Genomic DNA, 17,224 nt, shown 5'->3' with positions numbered 1-17,224 from the left:
ACGTCTTGAGAGACTGTTGCTGATGAACTGCCATGGTCGACAAATGTGTGCTTCTCCCAAGTTGACTCCATGGCAAGGGTCACACCAAGGAGAACCCCGGATTAATCTTACCCCGCGCTTACTGTGCTTGAGTGCTAAGCAGCAGGCATTCGTTACCCTGCAGCAATTTCCGATTTCTAGCAGATTAATCGCTACTCCGTACAGAATGTGTAGTATGATTACAAGCTTGAAATAATGACTGCAAGTAATCTAGTTTATGACATTTCAAGTCGTGATGCATTAAAAATTATGGAAATGTTCAGGAGAGCAAGTTTACTAAAGCGTTACCTTTTCGCATTCATTTGATTCTGTACGATAAAGCTTATTCTAGATCTTCAGGGCTGAGGCAGTAATCCCTGTCCCGCGTCACCATATCCGACTCTGATTGGCCAGGGGCAAAAGCCCCGCTGCAGGCTTTCACGTCAGACGCGTCTAAAAAGAACGACGTCATCGTTAATCGCCAAGATTTGCATCACGATCTCAAATTCGCCTGCAAGATCATCACTCACTTTGCGCCTCCATCGCCAAACCTTCTCATCCCCATAAACTCCTCACGTTACCACCAAAACAACACCATCGCAAATAACTCGATGGACTTTTCCTGCCACGTCCGCATAAACAACGAATCCTCAGAGGATCTCCTCCTCGAAGACTCCGGCCTCGAGAGCGGGAATTGGCCATTACGTCAGCCCCTCAATGTGATTGAAGCGGGAACTCAACAGACCATCTACCTCGCGCAGCCGAGCTGGGGAGGTTCAAAAGCATGGGTCACGTATGAAGCGAGATATGGTCAAGGATGGAGGAATTTCACGCTCGAGTTTGAGTGTCCTGCTATACCGCTCTCAAAGAACCATGTCAAGGTGAAAGATTGCTCGAGGGTCTTTGAGATTGATGTTACGGATGTTCAAGAGCGGGGGAGTCCTTTGACTGGTATGTTTTGAGTCTTTGTTATCGTGAGTGTGCTGACAGATTAGCGAATGTAACGATCCGAATGGACTCTAAAAAGTCTTTGACCACCAAGAACGATGATTTCCGAGCAAACTATGACATCGGCGTCGGCGTCTCATTCCCCACGAAAATGGACATAAAATTCCCCGTTCACGAAAGCATAGTCGTAGCAGCATTTATCGAGTCCGACATGACTTTCCCCCGCGGAACAGTCTACAACAACATCAACGACAAGCAATGGGAGTTTTTCCGCGGCGTAGTCTGGAACGACGATCCGTCTTGTCTACTCTTCGAGGACGTCACCGAAGACAATCGCATGTTTGGCTTAGGTGTCGAGTGGCTAAATGCTTTCAAGTTTGGCGATGAGAAATGCATGACCAAGCGATCGCACATGGGAGATCTTCAGTTCTTTCACGGTATGGGCTCAGTGATGGGCGAGAAACCGCAGAAGACGCGCAAGAACATCCTTACGTGGATGGAGGTCATGTACAAGCTTGCATGCGGCGATCAAGGAATTTCCGAAGACGACACTCTCGACAACGTTCTACCAGGTTTCTTCACTAAAGAGACCGTCCCCTCAAAATCCGACACCCTCCGCGATCTAATCCTGGCCACAACACCAAAATACAAAGACGCCAACATCCGCAAACGCGCATTCGGCATCTGTCTCCACATGATCTCCGACTCCTACGCCCTAGGCCACACGCAGCGCCGCCTACGCAACCCGTCCGACCTGATCGAGCGCGACACAGCAGGCTACATCCGCTTCAAGCCCGACACCTACGGCGACTGGGGCTCTATTCTTTGCTTCCACACATACAACGACCAAGACGGTGATCGCCATTCCCACTACGATGATAAAGACGGTGAACAAGATCCTGCGCCGAGGGATGTTACCACGTTTAATGAGATGATAGGAGCGAGGAACGCTATTGCTGGTTGTACAGAGATGATTAATCTGTTTATTAAGAAGACGCCTTGGAAGGAGGGTGTGAAGAAGTTTTTGGAGGATGAGATTTTTGTGCTGGACAGGGATGTTAAGCCGTCTGACCATTTTACTGATGAGAGTGTTGTTTCGTATGTTTATGCGCAGAGGGATGAGGAGATTGAGTATCGGGCGGGTTTGGAGAGGAAACTTGCTTCTTTGGAGGAGGGTGGACTGAGTGTTGCGCCGAATCGGTGCGATGGAAGGTCAAGGGTTGTTACGGCGCTGGCAATGATTTGCCTTTTCATCAGCGCCATCTTCTTTACGTTCTTTACGATGAGGATTCACGGGCTTATGATGTGTTAGGGAAATGATGATTTGGGATTGAGGGCACAGGGACAAATTGGGATATTGGGTTGATGGCAATGGTTGGGACAGCGTTGTATTTATCATTATACCACTCCAAAATTGATAATTTGTAATACCGCAATCCATTGTCTGATCCATATATTGTATCTGCCCTTCGTCTCGTTCAATATCCATGACATCAAGCCGATGTCGGTCGAAGGGCTAGTGTGATCTTCACCTCGTGCGCCCATTACGCAACCACCTTCCGCGCCGTCTTGTAAATGGCTATAAGTAATCTTGCTCACTGAGAGGTGTTTTGAATTCTTGACTTACCAATCAGAGATCATCAAACGACCATATCCAATCTTAGCATCCTCTTTTGGCCATGCCCTATTGCGATCGTCTGAATGATCCAAACGATTAAACAAAACGTGTAGACGATTTTTCATATGGAACTGGTTTGCCCCTCCGATCTGTCCATTCTCTGAGAGACTTTGGTGGCTGCACGAGAGTGAAACGTCCTCGTCGTAGGGGTGCGTTCGATGGTGTTGCATAGCAGTCGGTGCTGACTGGTCGTGCTGGGACGTGCAACCCGGCGGTTGAGCCACGGTCTGAGTAGCGAGATCTCATTGCGCGTGAGAAATATTATGAGAGAAGTAGGCGAGCCTTGGGAGAAGTTGACGTGAGTCTGAGAGAACGAGTTCTGGCTCACGAATTGATGAAATGTTAATCGGGTCAGCAAAGTCAGAAACCAGTATTTTATATCCAAGAAGACACAAAGTTTATTTCCCCTTGAGTCTAACTTATTGAAAAGGTTCTCCTTGTAGGGCTAACAGCATTTTGGTTCAAGGGATTCTGCCAGAGGTGAATAATGCATCTTGCATATTTGTTTGGTGAAGTTATCGCCGCTGGAACTCACTCTTACTGGCCTGCACCTCAAAGTCAAACGCTAACTCAAGTTTGATCCAATAAGGCACCTCGCCAAGTGTCAACAAAAAAGCATATTAAGGCTGTGTGAACGGTCTAGTCCAGTAACTAATTCGCATGCACGCACAACATCCTTTGTTGTTAGCAGAGACGTAGAAGGTATACTAGTCTCTTATTATATCTCCTTCTGCTTACAACAAATAGGTCAATGGACCCCACGAGAAATGCAGAAAGAGAAATGAAAGGGAAAGAAATATGCCATTTTTCAAAAGGCACTGGAGCAGTAATCAAGCAAAAAGACAAATTCGTAAAAACATGAAAAAGAACGGGCTCCACCGGGGATTGAACCCGGGACCTCTCGCACCCAAAGCGAGAATCATACCTCTAGACCATGAAGCCGATTTTAGTAATTGTTAATAATCGGCTTCAGAGTGAAATTTATATACCCCGCCCAGTCTGGTCGTTTTCACAACAGCAGCATCATCAGCACAGGAACCTTCAGGTGGAACTCCCTGTACTCCACGCCAGACACAGCCCTGAGACCGAATCACGCTACTCGCAAAGTCTCGTTCCCATTGAAACACGATATCCGCGGCTTCCCGAGCTCTGGATCAAGCGGCACGCCAAGAATTTGTATTTCGCCATCAGGGTCAACACCACATCATATGCATCCTCTATCGCGAGTCATCTATCACAAAAGCTGCACCTCTTGGCCATTGCATATGTCAAAGATCACCCGGCAGTTACTATTCGGACCACTCTTTTCGTCACCAATCACATCTCTCACAAACAATCCTCATCACCTCATGACTTCCTCAAACCTGGAAGCAGCATTTATCTCCCTCCAGTTCAAATCACACACAAAAGGACCTTCCCGATTAACCTTCGCTTAAGCACAAAGTTATAGATCCAGACATTATAGCGTAGATCAGGCGTCACGAATAGCCCAATCGAGAAGACTGCGGTGCAGGTCTGCCACCGTAGTATTCAATGTTAATATCTCTTGCATATACTTTCGGGGAGCGCGCCTCCCGCCAAGATGAGACAAACTCTATTAAGGTCTTCAATCTTGGCGTTGATCTTTAACTCGAATGGTTTGAAGCCCGTTATCAGTCATGAAATGCCGTCTACCGATTGGTCCACCATGTTCACATCCTTGCATGCGTTCGTCAAGGCTCTGCGGGACGCCGGCAGCAAACCCCAGTTTATCACCGCGGCAATTGCGACGAACTCCATACCTATTCATTGCTAAGACTTGTCTGTTTCAAGAAGAGAAGGTGCAGAATCTCAATCCAATTGTGGATATTGGGGACAGAAATGACAAAAGCCACGTTGCCGAGACAAGGATCTTGATTGGGGTTTGGTTGATAAGAACTGCAGCGCCGTTATACGCAAGGTCGCGAATGTAACGTTAAGAAAATACTCGAGTCAGTCGCAGGTTGGAGTTTCCCAATGTAGCTGTGCTAGGGGTAGTCAAGATGAAACACGGCAATTCAAGGACAGGACGGTAATACCGGCACCACCTGATTCTTCACGGTCATATCCTTCAACCTTACCATCAATAGCCTCAACCTTGACAAAAAGAGGCGGAATGCCCAGAATAAAAACGGTGACGTCGTCATCACATTTCCTAAAACTATGCATAATCCGAAACTTAAATAGAACCAAGACTCTCGCTCGCAACACGAGGTTCAAAAACATCCCTGGCGACCCGCCTCGTTTCGGACGAGTTGACCCCCTGATAATGGTAGCCGAGCCCGCTGTATAATATGGAGAATGCAACGAATATGTCCCACCGCTAATCACGAGGTTTGTTCTGTTAGGATTTGTATAATGATTTGCATTGCCGTAGCTGTTAAAAGCCCCCATGTCTCGCTCATTTCAGGTCCTGGGGAGTTTCTGGTACAAGACTATGCACGATGGATGTTGACCCTTTGGTAGTTGCTGTCTTTGGCCCACCGCCTGAGGGGATAGATCTCTCGGCTAATAGTGAGGCCAAGAATGCTGCTGTTGTTCTTACCTTGTTGCTTATCTCTGCTTTGTTTTTGGCGGGACGCCTTGTGATTCGCACGCAGCAGGTTTATGGTTTGAGTCTTGATGACTATGCGATTATTGTATCGTGGGTCTTTGTGGCTGCTACTGGGGCCATGGTAGTAGTTGGTAAGTCAATCGGTTCTTTTGATTGATAATTACTAATATTGTTAGTTGGCCAAGCTGGCGCTGGTAAGCATGTCTGGGCACTAACAATAGATCAGATGGTTGAGGTCTCCAAGGTTCGTCAGCGTCATGTATTAAGTTTCTCATACTAATGCCGTTAGCTCTCATACATATACAGTTATCTCTTCGCAATTTCCGTCTTCACAACAAAAGTATCGATCCTCCTCTTCTACCGACGAATATTCAGCCGAGGTAGCCTCTCATTCAAGATCGCCTTTTGGTTTGGTACCTTCTTGGTGGCATCGTATCCCGTGATATTCCTTTTCACCATGGTGTTTTGCTGTACACCTTTGAGCCATTACTGGACACAGTTCAAAGGGACTGAGGGAACATGTATCGACGTTGGTCAGTTCTTTGTCATTCTGGCCATCATCAATCTCTTCACCAACGTCATTGTGCTGTTGATCCCAGTGCCTGAAGTGCTCAAGCTTCAGATGAGTCGAGAGAAGAAGGGAGCTGTGTTTGGCGTCTTGGCTCTTGGAGGCCTGTAAGTCACAACGATTGTTTGTCCAGAATATTACTAACATTACGCAGAGTCTGCATCGCCAGTGCTGTACGCGTATACTATCTAGACGTCTTCTCCAAAGCCGCCGATAACACATGGGCCATGGGCACCGTAGCCATATGGTCCTCAGTCGAGCCATCAATGGGCATAGTATCAGCCTGCCTCCCCAGCTTCAAGTCGTTCTTGCGATACCTGCGCCGCAAAGGCGGTAGCAAAAGCAGATCAAGTTTCCCAACCATCTCCAACGGAGGAAAAGGAAACAGACTACGATTTGATGATGAGATTGCGCTGAGAAGTCAGATAGTTGGTGGTGAGGGAAGTATGCATAGTGGACGGGGAAGTGAGGCTGGAAGACAGATTTATGTCAAGACGGATGTGGAGCAGGTCATTACTGAGATACCCGAGGCAATGAGGCGAAGCAATGTTTGAAGTGATACCAATTGAGTTTTTACTTTGCGCTGCATATATAGAAGCGACATGAAATTTATATCTCTAGTATTTGTATATGAAGATTTCAAGAATTGGTTTGGTGTCTGATGTATTCATATCGGTTTCCAGTATCCCGCTGTCTGTCTCCCAATTAGAACTTGGAAACATTCGCTCGCCCAACATCGATACCAAATCTGCCAGGAGTTCTTTGACCTTCCTGTGCCTCATCTGGAACATCTCTGTCTCCCAATGTACTCGCATCATCATTCGGCTCTTCGGACTCCACCGAAGCTTCTTCTTTCTGCCACCACCCAAGACTAAACACCCAGCCATCGAAAACCTCCTTCAGCTGTCCATCAGTCATGTGCTCAGCTCCTTGCGGTATAATACCTGCATCTCGATCGCATAGCTGAGATCCAGCCAGGAATGCCATGGTACTCGCAATACTGCACGGATTGCGCGGAAGTGTTCCGTCTATCTTTACAAGAAGGTAGCTCGCCAAACTAAGGAGGGCCATTAAACCTAGGAGAATTTGTAGTAGGAGCTTTGAAGTCGTGTGAATGGCGAGACGAGTGACTTGTGCAGATGTCGTCCCAGTTATCTCGGTAGCGACTGATGATGGCCTCGCGTTCGGCAAAGCTTCGGCGGAGATGAGATCGTCATGAGCGTTGCTGCTATTTGCACGAAAGTTAAGATCAATTACGTGTCTCATGTATTCACTGTAGTCTCTTTGGACAGCGCGAATCAACTTCTCAGTGTTGCTTGGCCCAAGGAGACTCTCCCTTTCTATTCTGTTAGGACCATGCAGTAGGTGATCAAAAAAGGGATCGTCGTCTTCATCAAACGTCCTGGTATCAGGTTCATCGATTGGAAACGGCGTTAGATCGGCGTCGAGAAAGCGTCCAGGCTGGTATCCGAATGCTTTGGACTTTGAGGTACCATTGATCCATCTCCATGCCTTTTCTAATTCCAGCTTCGGTGGATGTTGCTCATTAATCTCTCTGAGGGACGGATTGCCCTTGTATGTGACGGTTACAGGGACTTGTTCAAGTCCCTGAGTGCATACTAAAGCTGTCATGTTCCAATCGGATGTATCGTTGCTTCCCATCTGTCCAAAGAGCACTCCGATCGTCGGACAAGAGGCATTGGAACCAGCCAGAATTGTGTTCAGATCCAGGAACCTGCCAACCCACCTCGGGGCTTCAAAAGCTCCCCTTCCCTCCGTCGCAGTGCCAAATGAGAAGGTGCCGTCTGTATCATGGCCTTCACAGCCTTCTGGACGACGAAGGGTTACTCTTGTGCGTTTGAACGAACAGTCCTGCTCCTCGTCATTGGCTACAAGACGACAGCCAACGTCCCTCCACATTGTCATTGTCAGATTCTCTTGTGGAGCTACGGAGCAGTCAAGTAGTGGCCGTAACCCTCCTATGGCGTATGTGTAGTTGGCAGATCGGTATATATCATCAGATATGGGAGTAGATGAGGTAAGGCTGACACGTGGTAGCACCAAATCTTGCCAAATACTAGAGGACGTGTTGGCACCGCCATATCGAACCAGATTGAGAATCATTGCTGCCCCGCCATCGTCAACAGCCCCAACAGGCCACGTAGACCGCCAATTTCCCACCATGGCAGAGAATGGTCCCTCTAAGGTGACAGGACCAGTGAGAGTCCACAGACCAGATACGATAATTGTAAGAAAGCTGCTCAAGAGATAGGAGATGTTGGAAGCGGCGGGGCCAAAATGACAAGCCCTCAATGACTTGAAGAAGACCAGGAATGGAGACACAGAGAGCAAATGAAACAAGATGCTTCTTTCAGGGGGTGAATTGGCTCCCCGAAGACTGCTATAAGGAGCAAAGGCTGTTATAGTGAAATCTAGGCTGTTGACCAATGTGGCTATGGCAAAGACAGTAGCCGTCGAAGCTATGCGTATTGTGTATGAAATGGAGGTTGAGTCGGTCCTATGCATATCAACAAGACCTTGCCTCTTGTTCGACAGTTGTTGTAAGAGTTCAAGACCTCCTATGGCCAACAAAGGAAATGCCAGTGTTGCGACGACAAACCGACGCCGCCCAGATATCGGGGTCCAGGATTTCCTATCCTTCAAGCTCTTTGGTTCGGACTTATCGCTCAGCGAGGGGCTTTCCTCACTAGTTTCAACACCAAGATTCCCGGGAGAATTAACAACTGTCTTGAATGTAATGTCTTTCAAGCTATCAGCCAGCTCCTTTTCGCTTGACTGCCCCTCGCTCCGTAGCAAATCTTGCAGTGATGGACTGTTGATTAATATAGCGGCATGGCCAGCGATTGAACCGCACATAGAAGGGATCCAGAGACTCTCGGGAGAGAAAATGAGCATCAGGAAGCATATTGCCGCCAATACTGAGAAGCTTGCAGCCATAGTACAAACAGCCAGAGTCCGCATATGAAGCCGAGTCTCATTTACCAAGCCTTTGGCGGTGCCATTTGTAAGTTTGTTCACTAGCAATGACTCTCGAGCAAACTCGTCAAGCAGCCCTTCTAGAATGTCAATGGAAATATTTCTGAGTACAAAGGGCTGCCAGAGAATGCTAGGCTTGAAGTGTTCCCCAAGCTTTACAGCGATTAGTTGAGCAAATGCATCGCCAGCGCCACAGCCCATGTCAGTGACACCAGGCTCGATTGTCATGATAGGTACATTCTTATCAACAACGAGAGCCGTCGACGAAGTGTCAAGATTTGTTATAAGCATTTCTGCCAGGGATGAGTTGGTCAAATTCTTCAACTGTCTTCCCCCATTCATCTCCACAGGATTCAACGAGACGTCCCCGGAAAGCACATCTAGAGTTGCGGAACCTGACACAATATTATACCCAATCTTGCATATAACAGCCGAATGATTGACGAGGCTTATGGCTTGGGAGACGTTATGCTCCGCGACATCCATATCAATCGTGTACTGCGCGACTGTAATCGCGTATCGAATGTCATGGTCCTCTAAATCATCTGACCAGCGATACTCAGCATCACCATCATGTGTAAGACTCGTTGAACAGTTTGCACGATGAAGACTGTATGCCCGGGGCGTTTCTCCGCAGGTCGTAATGTTGTAACCCGAAGCCCTATGATCAGGACAAAGATAAGCATCATGCCTTCCTGTAGAGCAAGTGTCTGAGGTCCAAGAGTACTCCACACGACTCCTACGAACATCATAGTCGATAGATAAAGTGGCCTCTTCGCAGGCGACATGTGGAACGAAAACATCGACGGGAGCTTCGAGTGCTGTTAGGTTGAACACCGATTGTGGCGGGGTGAATCTCTGCGTCACTCTTCCATCAACAGTTTTCCAAGTAGAATCATTTGCCACGGCATTGTTCAGGCGTGCGAGATAGTGCCAGATGCCCTGATCGGAGCCCCCGCTGAAGAAGACACAGTCTTCAAATTGCAAGGTTGAGTAGAAAGCCGGAGAGGTCCAAGCTTTCTCTGCGTCGAAAACATCTCGGTATGTGATGTTGAACAATTGATGGTGGAGGGATGATTGAACGGAAAAGAGGGTAGTGGAGATAAGGATAGTGCCTTTGAGGATGAAAAAGGACAAGATTGTCGCAACAACTCGGTAATGGCCAATTCTGAAAGCGTGGAATGCGCTGAATGGCTGGAAGGGCGAAACATAATCGAGAAGCAAAGACTTGGATGCAACCACAGGCCCAGATTGAAGTTCTCTCCAAGGTTCAGCTGATTTAAAATAATAATCGACCCGTCTCCAGAGACTCAGGACGATGACAAGGATGGCGGTTGGGCCATAAGTCCAAGTATACTCGCTGGAGGAGAAGTTGAGCGGGAAACCATCCTGAGCGTCAGAGACGTACTTGAGAACGATAAGAGAGGCGGCCAGGGTGATGAAAATAACACAAAACATGAGCAATGCATACTTGCTTAGCCAAAATGGCGGTTTTGTTTGCTTATCGGTGTTTGACGTAGATGTTCCTTTGGCGGTATTGTCAGGAGAAGGCTCATCCTCGGTAGGGCTCTGTTCAAAGAGAAGATGCGATCTCTCTGGAACGCTGTCTGGGGTTGGGGCAGCCATTGAATATGGTGAGATTGATAGATTGATCTATTACGAGAAGAACATGGAAGAGGATATTGACATGCCGTAAAACCCTCTCATTGTGGTATTTATTGACTCAAACTACCCAGATCTGTGTTTCACAGCCATATGACTAAATAAGCAGCGACTCCGATGCTGAAGGAGGCGATGCCCTTAGAGGCATCAGGGCTTAGACCCTTGTGTTCCGTTGGATTATCCAATCGTAACTTGGAGTATAGACTCCTGTTTCACCTAGAGAGGAGCCGATGGTAATAAATAGAGCACCACCAGGTGATTATAAAGAAGCTGGTAAGTATATACTCTGCTCCGATGATGATTACACAGATAGATTAATGATACGATTTCGACGTAGTTTCGTTGATAATCTTGACACCTTTCACTGACTTTACGTGATTAATGGCAGCTTGAGGTGAGGGGGCATATACGCCACCGCATTACACAAGGGGCTGGCTGGGCGACACAGAGCATGGCTATGTCGTCAACTGTTGCATGTACAGGGAACACGAGCAAGAACATAATGATTAGCCGTGCAATCGTAGGTGACTAAGTATATCTTCTCTACCCCAAAGCCCGACTCGTAAATGTCATTTCCATCAATGGGTCGCCCACTCAGAGGTGATGTACAGCCAAGCCGGTCAGCATTTCAAGGCTCAACAAACCCATAAATTGAGGGACAAGGTTGTCGGGTGTCACAGGGCTTATCGTTTGTATCCCATTACTAAGCCAATGGCAGGTTAAGGGCGGAGTCTTGTCTCACATGGCGAAAGAGGGTTTGGCAAGCCATTTGTCGACAAAGAAAGGAATGAATTAACAGGGGAGGCTGAAAAAAGATGACTTCTGTGGGCTGAAGCATGATCATAGAACTTACTTACACGCAAACCTGACATGTATTTGGCTTCATATTCCTGAACGGTGACTTGAAGTGAGAAGACTTGTGCCGCGGCATTAGACAAATAGCGACTCCGGTCACACAAGGCTGGCTGTACCATCATCTGTAACATACACTGGGCGTTACACGTTACACAAATAGGCAACTACGTGCAGAATACGATACTTAGGCTCAAAACTCCAGTGGCTGAGTATACTAATAATAGCATTTAAACCTCTACATATCCCAAACCATACAAGAGTTTGCAGACACCGCCCAAATCAGCTGTAAGAAACTGTTACCAAAAGATCGGAAGGTCTACAGTCGTTTCCCAATCCATATTCGACTCTTTCAACTCTATCCTGTCAATGCAAGTACCAAAGATCTTATCCCACAAACGAGTCTGCTTGCCATAGTTACCGCTCGCCTTCCAGCCCTTCCGGTGATGAAGATCATGGTCTTCAATCACAAGCTCAGCATCAAGCAGACGAAGCAGCCAGCTCAGAGTGCCAGGTGGTGACGTGTAGACACGCAGGCCACTATGGCCACCCAGTTCGGTGAACATGATATACTGGTGGCATATCCACCACTCGTAGAAGCCCATAGGAAGACCCATGAACTTGAGAGAGAAATATGTCGCAAGTGGGATGACGGCGATATCGAAAATCTCCTGTTCGAAATCGGCGTAGAGCGTCAGGAGCGGGTTGGGGTGCTTGGTCAAGTGATGCGTGCGGTGGTACTTCCAAAGACTGCCGACCTCATGCATGAGTCTATGGTACCAGTAGAACCAAAAGTCTAGCACGATACCGTAAAGGCCAATCTCCAGTGGTAGCCAAACCCAGCTGATGGATGAAGGAGCTTGGGCGGTGCGGTAGCTGAGAAATACAGTAAAGACAGGACGAAAGCTAGAGGTGGCGATGAGGCTCTTGACGACCTTCGTGACGCCAACATCAGGTACTCCATCTCTCTCATGTACATCACCATCCAAAAAGCCCGTCTGGTGTCCCACTCGACGAAGAGCATGTAGTTGGTGCACCGCAGCGACTTTGAAAGCGATACTGTAGAAGATAAAGGCTTGGATGGGTGTGAGGTTCTGGCCGGTGTATAAAACATAGGCGTGATGTATAGCCATCGGGACGAGTGAATGCACAAGCACCCAACGGTGCAACTGCCACTCTGGTGTATATGGAACTTTGTCTCGCTTCTGGTGCACAGGTACGTCTTTGTCCAGAGTGACGTGGTGAATGCCCAGGATTTCGAAGAACCAGTGCGACCATGTCCAGTTGCTTTTATCGGCTCGGCGCCAGGTAGACTTCATAGAGTCTTTCGGGTTCTGTCTCGACTTTATGCTGGTTGACGGATTTGCATCGAGACGTGACGAGTTGGACTCGTACACGGCGGTTGAGGATCGTGAAGCCATTTTGCGTGTATTGTAAACACTGATGAAGATGGAGTTCAATTATCTTGGTCCGTCGAGGAAGTTGGGTTTAGCCTTTATATAATTAATCATGATCGTTGGCTGCCACATGTAAATCTGGTTACATTTTGTCATTTGGCTTGCTTAGTTTCTGTGTTCTTAGTGGACTCCGCCTCTGTCGCTAAAATTGGACTACCGTGTTAGTCAATTAAGACGAGAGTTGCCGAGGTTCTGCAGATCATCAGTGCACACGTCAATGGGCACCCCTAATTCGGTACTGGTTTGCGATGGGGGAGGGGCATCAACACTGGCCTGATTATGCACCATGGTATAGAGACAAGCTGAATGTGCCATTCATCGCCTCTTGAACAACGTCTCTCGATCCAATGAGCATAACTGCTCAAGGGCAGCTTTACTAGAGAGGAGCAAATACCGTATTTCCTTTTTGCCGGGGGGAAAGGCGTATACCAATATAGTCGTGACCCGAGCTCGTTTGTGCGATCCAGATATCGCACATGCTGAGATCCTTCGTACATTTGCCACTGTGGCCATTAGTCCATGCGCAAATCTGTCTGTCACGTCCTGATCGAACGTTCCAGTTGAAGCTCGGAGGGTTTTGTGTCCTTCTATGTCCATTGACGTGATGTTCCACGTCATCAAAGTAACCCTGGATCTAATCTACTAGTTGCACCTTCTGTCATAGCACGTGTCAAGTAAGCCCACGAAATCGAGGGGCACATCCTCTTGCTTTGGAAGGGCACAATAGAGTGCGCTCCATTGCGGGTACTAACAGTTCACATCGCAAGCTAAACTCAAATAGTGCTCGGCGTCGGCTCACGCTACCGACCACATGGTCCCACTACTGGAACTAGTACAGCACACAGTTACGGGGCAGATGCAACCTCTTTTGGTTTGTTCCCAAGCGGGCAACTGTCAAATGCCAGAATCTGTTGGGACATAACCTGGTTCTGGTACGAGGAAGCTGGCCGTGGCTGGTTATGTGGCTAGGCTTAGAACTTTGGTGGCTCCCGAGGCTGGTAAACAACTTGTGTTGCTATGTATCGATCGCCGGCATTACATCCATCACATGAAAACAAGCTTGAGTTACCTGATTCAAGAACAAATGTCGAGTTCATGCCTCTGTAAAGTACTGTACGTAGCTTGGCTCACAGCCATGCCGCTCCACCAATTAGAAGCGCCGGAAAAAGGATGCAACGATTTCCGGAATAGCCCCACTATCACTACACGTTGATGACACGACTTCGCTCGTCTTTCACAGCCTTTGAGGGTTTGAGCAACATGCCTTCTCTTGAGAGGTTGCCACCTGAAATCCTCCAAGAAGTTTATAATCATCCACTATATACTTTACTGATGCTGACCGGACGTAGATTGTGTCGTACCTCCACGATGGCTATGAGCGACATCGCTTTGGTGGATACGAGCCTCCTTTAGGCCAACACGAGATAATAGGGATCAAACGACGCTCGTACTTGACGTCTCTGCGTGCCGTAAATCGTCTGTTCTCTCAGATAATCACACCCATTCTCTTTCAGCACGCCATAATCTACTCCGGTAGTATCATAACAAGATGGGGCGTAACCGCCGTGACCAGCAAGGGCGTTACCGGCACCGCGCGACTTGTAAAACTGTCAAAGGATCCCTCGCTTCGGAAAATCATCCGCCGTCTAGAAATCTGCCTGAAAGTACGAGGTCCGAATGATTTCCAAGATTACAAGCCTGCACCTGAGGAGAAAGACAAAGACCTGGAGTACCTTGCACGATTAGGCGCTGTAATTCACAGCGCACTACCGAGATTTCCGAACCTCAAAGCTCTGAAGCTTAACTTTGAGGACATTCCTTATAAGTTCAGACAAGACTTTGATGACCCGGGTCAGGGCAGTTATTGTTGGGTTCAGGACACTCATAATTTCTTCGAGTCTCTTTCAGCAGCTCTCTACAGATCTGGGCTCAAGAATCTGGAAGAACTCGACCTCTCTTTACCTCTAGCGTATGACTTTGGGCATTTCCTTGAAGATGATGATGATGAAGGGGGATCTCACACTCCAAAGGCATTCTTCAAGCAGCTCAAGCGTCTGAGTGTTCACTATGGACACTGTACTGAGGAAGACGAGGACCTAGAATTTCGGTATAACCAAGCTAATGACAAGTTCGACAAATACGTCCGACAGTTGATACCACTCGCGACAAACCTGAATACCCTCAAGGTGAAAGGGCCCGATGTATTGGTGCTGGACTCATCAGCACTGGAACCCCTGAACCTGGAAGTACTGGACTTGCAGAGCCTATCCATAACCGGGGAAGCACTCATATCTCTCTTCCAGCGGTCTACAGCTCTGCGAGAAGTTGTACTCATGGGAGTCTACCTCGAGTCCGGCACATGGCAAGAAATACTCACAACCTTGAGCAAAACGACGCTTACAGCATTCTACATCGAAACATGCGGCTATCAAAAAGAAGGCGACACTATACTACGTGTCCCCTTCGACCCAACCGCCCAAGCCAATGAGGACGATAGTTATATCGAGACAAATCGCACCGAAGACATCGACGCATGTGAATTGGTCTTTGCACGGGTCCATGAGAATATGCGCAAGATACACGGGAGTAAATACGATGAAACGGCAGCTGAGAAGAAGAGGGAAACGCTGCACGATGATATTATTTGGAAGACAGGGTCGCTTGGTGAGTTTTGTAGACGGTTCTTTGCGGAGATTGATGAGGATGACGATGGTGATTCTTCTGAGATGGATTCTTCAGAGGATGGGTCAAATATAGCTGAGCTCCTAGAGATTGCGTTTGGTCGTCGTCCTGGAGATGCTTCTGCTGACGAAGATTCGGACGATGATGAAGGTCGTGCTTCTTCAGATGTTGATTCGTCGGATTCAGGCTCATCTGATGATGAGTAGGGTGTCATTTTCCATGGACTGTCTTGACGGGGTATTATGCAGCAGCTCTAGGGAGGCAAAAGCGGTGCAGGACTGTTTTCGGGGGAAAAAGGATAGGAGCCTGGAAATAATTTTCATGTACCTCAATTGTAGGATTAACCTTTGATCTCACAATTGAAAAAGTCTTCACAACTAAAACATTACCAAACCAGCGCCAATAAGCATGTTAAACAGCACCGCAATAATCGAGAAAAGTCCACCACTTCTCAACAAACTGGAAGCTCCATTATCATCATCCTCATCCTCATCATCATCTGCCTTTTCCTTATCGTTATCCCCACCTCCATCCCCAGTCGACTTTAAATCCGACTCCTTGTAAACAAGCTTGACAGCAGGAAAGTACCTAACAACCGCAATCGATAAATAATCATAATCGGAACTAGTTCCCAAGACTGATTTGTGTTTAGTTTTATTACAACCCTCCATCACTGATGACCGAAGCTTGTGGCATGACTTACCTTCTCGTAGTTCTGACAATGTTGTGGTTGCCGTAGAGCGGGTACCTGTTTCCATGGAATACATGTACTGCGATAGGCTGCTCCCTTCGACGGTGAAGACTTCATGTATAGAGTCCACACTTGTTTGTATGTTGCACATCTCAGAGTATGTCGTGGCTGATATCAAGGGCTCGATGAATGAGTAGCAACCACCTCTTTTCCTGGCAGTCCAGCCGCTGCAGAACAACGTGGCATCAGAATCTTAACGTATTTGGAAGATTAATGGCGGGAGGGGTGGTATCATCATACCTCGGACAGCAATACGCGAGGGTCTCGGAAGGATCCAGTGCATTAAGCCATATCTGTTCAATCGGCATGAATGGATTATTAACTGTTGCCGTTTCGCCTGGATCTGAGCTCGTTGTTTGCGTAAAGGCCCCTCCCTTCTTTGGGGAACCTGTTTTGTCGCCATGCGCAAACGTAGCAGCTGTAGTCCAGCCCTTTGGACAGTGTATGCCAGGAGAGAAATAATCAATGGTGCCTTGACCTCCGTTCTGGCGCCACTCGCTGTTTAGCTTATCATATGAAGAGTTTGACGGGAGGCAACTTCCTAGGGGTACAGCTGTACAATTCGCCTCTCCAAATGAGAGGTATATAGTGCTCGTATCAGCGAAGATAATCTGATCTGTTGTTCCTGTTGCACAGCTTGCGGGGGGCGTGTATGTAGTCGTTAGTGGACCGTTGTTAACGAATCCAATGCCAAAATATTCAGTGACGGTTGGCATTGTGAAGAGATGGTTAAATAACCTTGGAGACTTGATGTTACTAGTCAATGGTTACGGTCTTCGGAAACTGGAAAACCATTGCATTAAATAGTTTGATTGTGATTGTAGTTGCTGCGCCTTCCTGTGCGTCAAGGTGCGGCGTAGCAGCAAAGACCAATTAGAGATGTCGTAGTCTCGTCACCTGCTTCTTTGAGCATAATAGGAATCTCCTCTCCACTGGTGAGATCCTAGACTTTACCGTCTGACATTTGTAGCCGAGGCAACTAAAAATTCAAACCTGCATTAGTGTAGTATCTTCTCCGTTAAAGATACAGACTGCCTAA

General features: G+C 47.6%; 6 protein-coding genes and 1 non-coding gene across 7 annotated transcripts; 3 read left to right on the top strand and 4 right to left on the bottom strand.

Annotated features, from left to right (window-relative positions):
* Positions 1 to 494: 494 nt before the first annotated feature.
* On the top strand, positions 495 to 2,419 carry FOIG_14783 (uncharacterized protein). The gene is made up of 2 exons (XM_031216067.1): positions 495 to 969; positions 1,014 to 2,419. The coding sequence occupies exons 1-2, from the start codon at positions 630 to 632 to the stop codon at positions 2,276 to 2,278; spliced, it is 1,605 nt and encodes a 534-aa protein (XP_031054208.1). The 5' UTR covers positions 495 to 629; the 3' UTR covers positions 2,279 to 2,419.
* A 1,095-nt stretch (positions 2,420 to 3,514) lies between these two features.
* FOIG_14782 lies at positions 3,515 to 3,586 on the bottom strand. Its single transcript has one exon. It is a non-coding gene; the product is annotated as a tRNA-Pro (tRNA).
* Positions 3,587 to 5,106: 1,520 nt separating this feature from the next.
* Positions 5,107 to 6,338, top strand: FOIG_14781 (uncharacterized protein; the record flags this gene model as incomplete). Its single annotated transcript, XM_031216066.1, has 4 exons — positions 5,107 to 5,347; positions 5,393 to 5,460; positions 5,506 to 5,891; positions 5,939 to 6,338. 4 exons carry the CDS (start codon positions 5,107 to 5,109, stop codon positions 6,336 to 6,338), a joined length of 1,095 nt encoding a protein of 364 aa, XP_031054207.1.
* A 151-nt stretch (positions 6,339 to 6,489) lies between these two features.
* Positions 6,490 to 10,407, bottom strand: FOIG_14780 (uncharacterized protein; the record flags this gene model as incomplete). Its single annotated transcript, XM_031216065.1, has 1 exon — positions 6,490 to 10,407. One exon carries the CDS (start codon positions 10,405 to 10,407, stop codon positions 6,490 to 6,492), a length of 3,918 nt encoding a protein of 1,305 aa, XP_031054206.1.
* A 1,187-nt stretch (positions 10,408 to 11,594) lies between these two features.
* Positions 11,595 to 12,716, bottom strand: FOIG_14779 (uncharacterized protein; the record flags this gene model as incomplete). The annotated part of the gene is made up of 1 exon (XM_031216064.1): positions 11,595 to 12,716. One exon carries the CDS (start codon positions 12,714 to 12,716, stop codon positions 11,595 to 11,597), a length of 1,122 nt encoding a protein of 373 aa, XP_031054205.1.
* A 1,285-nt stretch (positions 12,717 to 14,001) lies between these two features.
* Positions 14,002 to 15,640, top strand: FOIG_14778 (uncharacterized protein; the record flags this gene model as incomplete). Its single annotated transcript, XM_031216063.1, has 2 exons — positions 14,002 to 14,054; positions 14,102 to 15,640. Exons 1-2 carry the CDS (start codon positions 14,013 to 14,015, stop codon positions 15,638 to 15,640), a joined length of 1,581 nt encoding a protein of 526 aa, XP_031054204.1. The 5' UTR covers positions 14,002 to 14,012.
* A 171-nt stretch (positions 15,641 to 15,811) lies between these two features.
* Positions 15,812 to 16,901, bottom strand: FOIG_14777 (uncharacterized protein; the record flags this gene model as incomplete). Its single annotated transcript, XM_031216062.1, has 3 exons — positions 15,812 to 16,071; positions 16,138 to 16,352; positions 16,426 to 16,901. 3 exons carry the CDS (start codon positions 16,899 to 16,901, stop codon positions 15,812 to 15,814), a joined length of 951 nt encoding a protein of 316 aa, XP_031054203.1.
* Between the last annotated feature and the right edge of the window lie 323 nt (positions 16,902 to 17,224).

This window comes from Fusarium odoratissimum, assembly GCF_000260195.1.
Source record: "Fusarium odoratissimum NRRL 54006 unplaced genomic scaffold supercont1.44, whole genome shotgun sequence".
NCBI lineage: Eukaryota > Fungi > Ascomycota > Sordariomycetes > Hypocreales > Nectriaceae > Fusarium > Fusarium odoratissimum.
This window is presented reverse-complemented; position numbering and strand designations above follow the sequence as displayed.

Bases quoted from the DNA above. Each gene is read 5' to 3' on its own strand.
- FOIG_14783 (XM_031216067.1), top strand. From the start codon at position 630: ATGGACTTTTCCTGCCACGTCCGCATAAACAACGAATCCTCAGAGGAT. The intron at 970-1,013 runs GTATGTTTTGAG...CTGACAGATTAG, and splicing joins GCGGGGGAGTCCTTTGACTG to CGAATGTAACGATCCGAATG.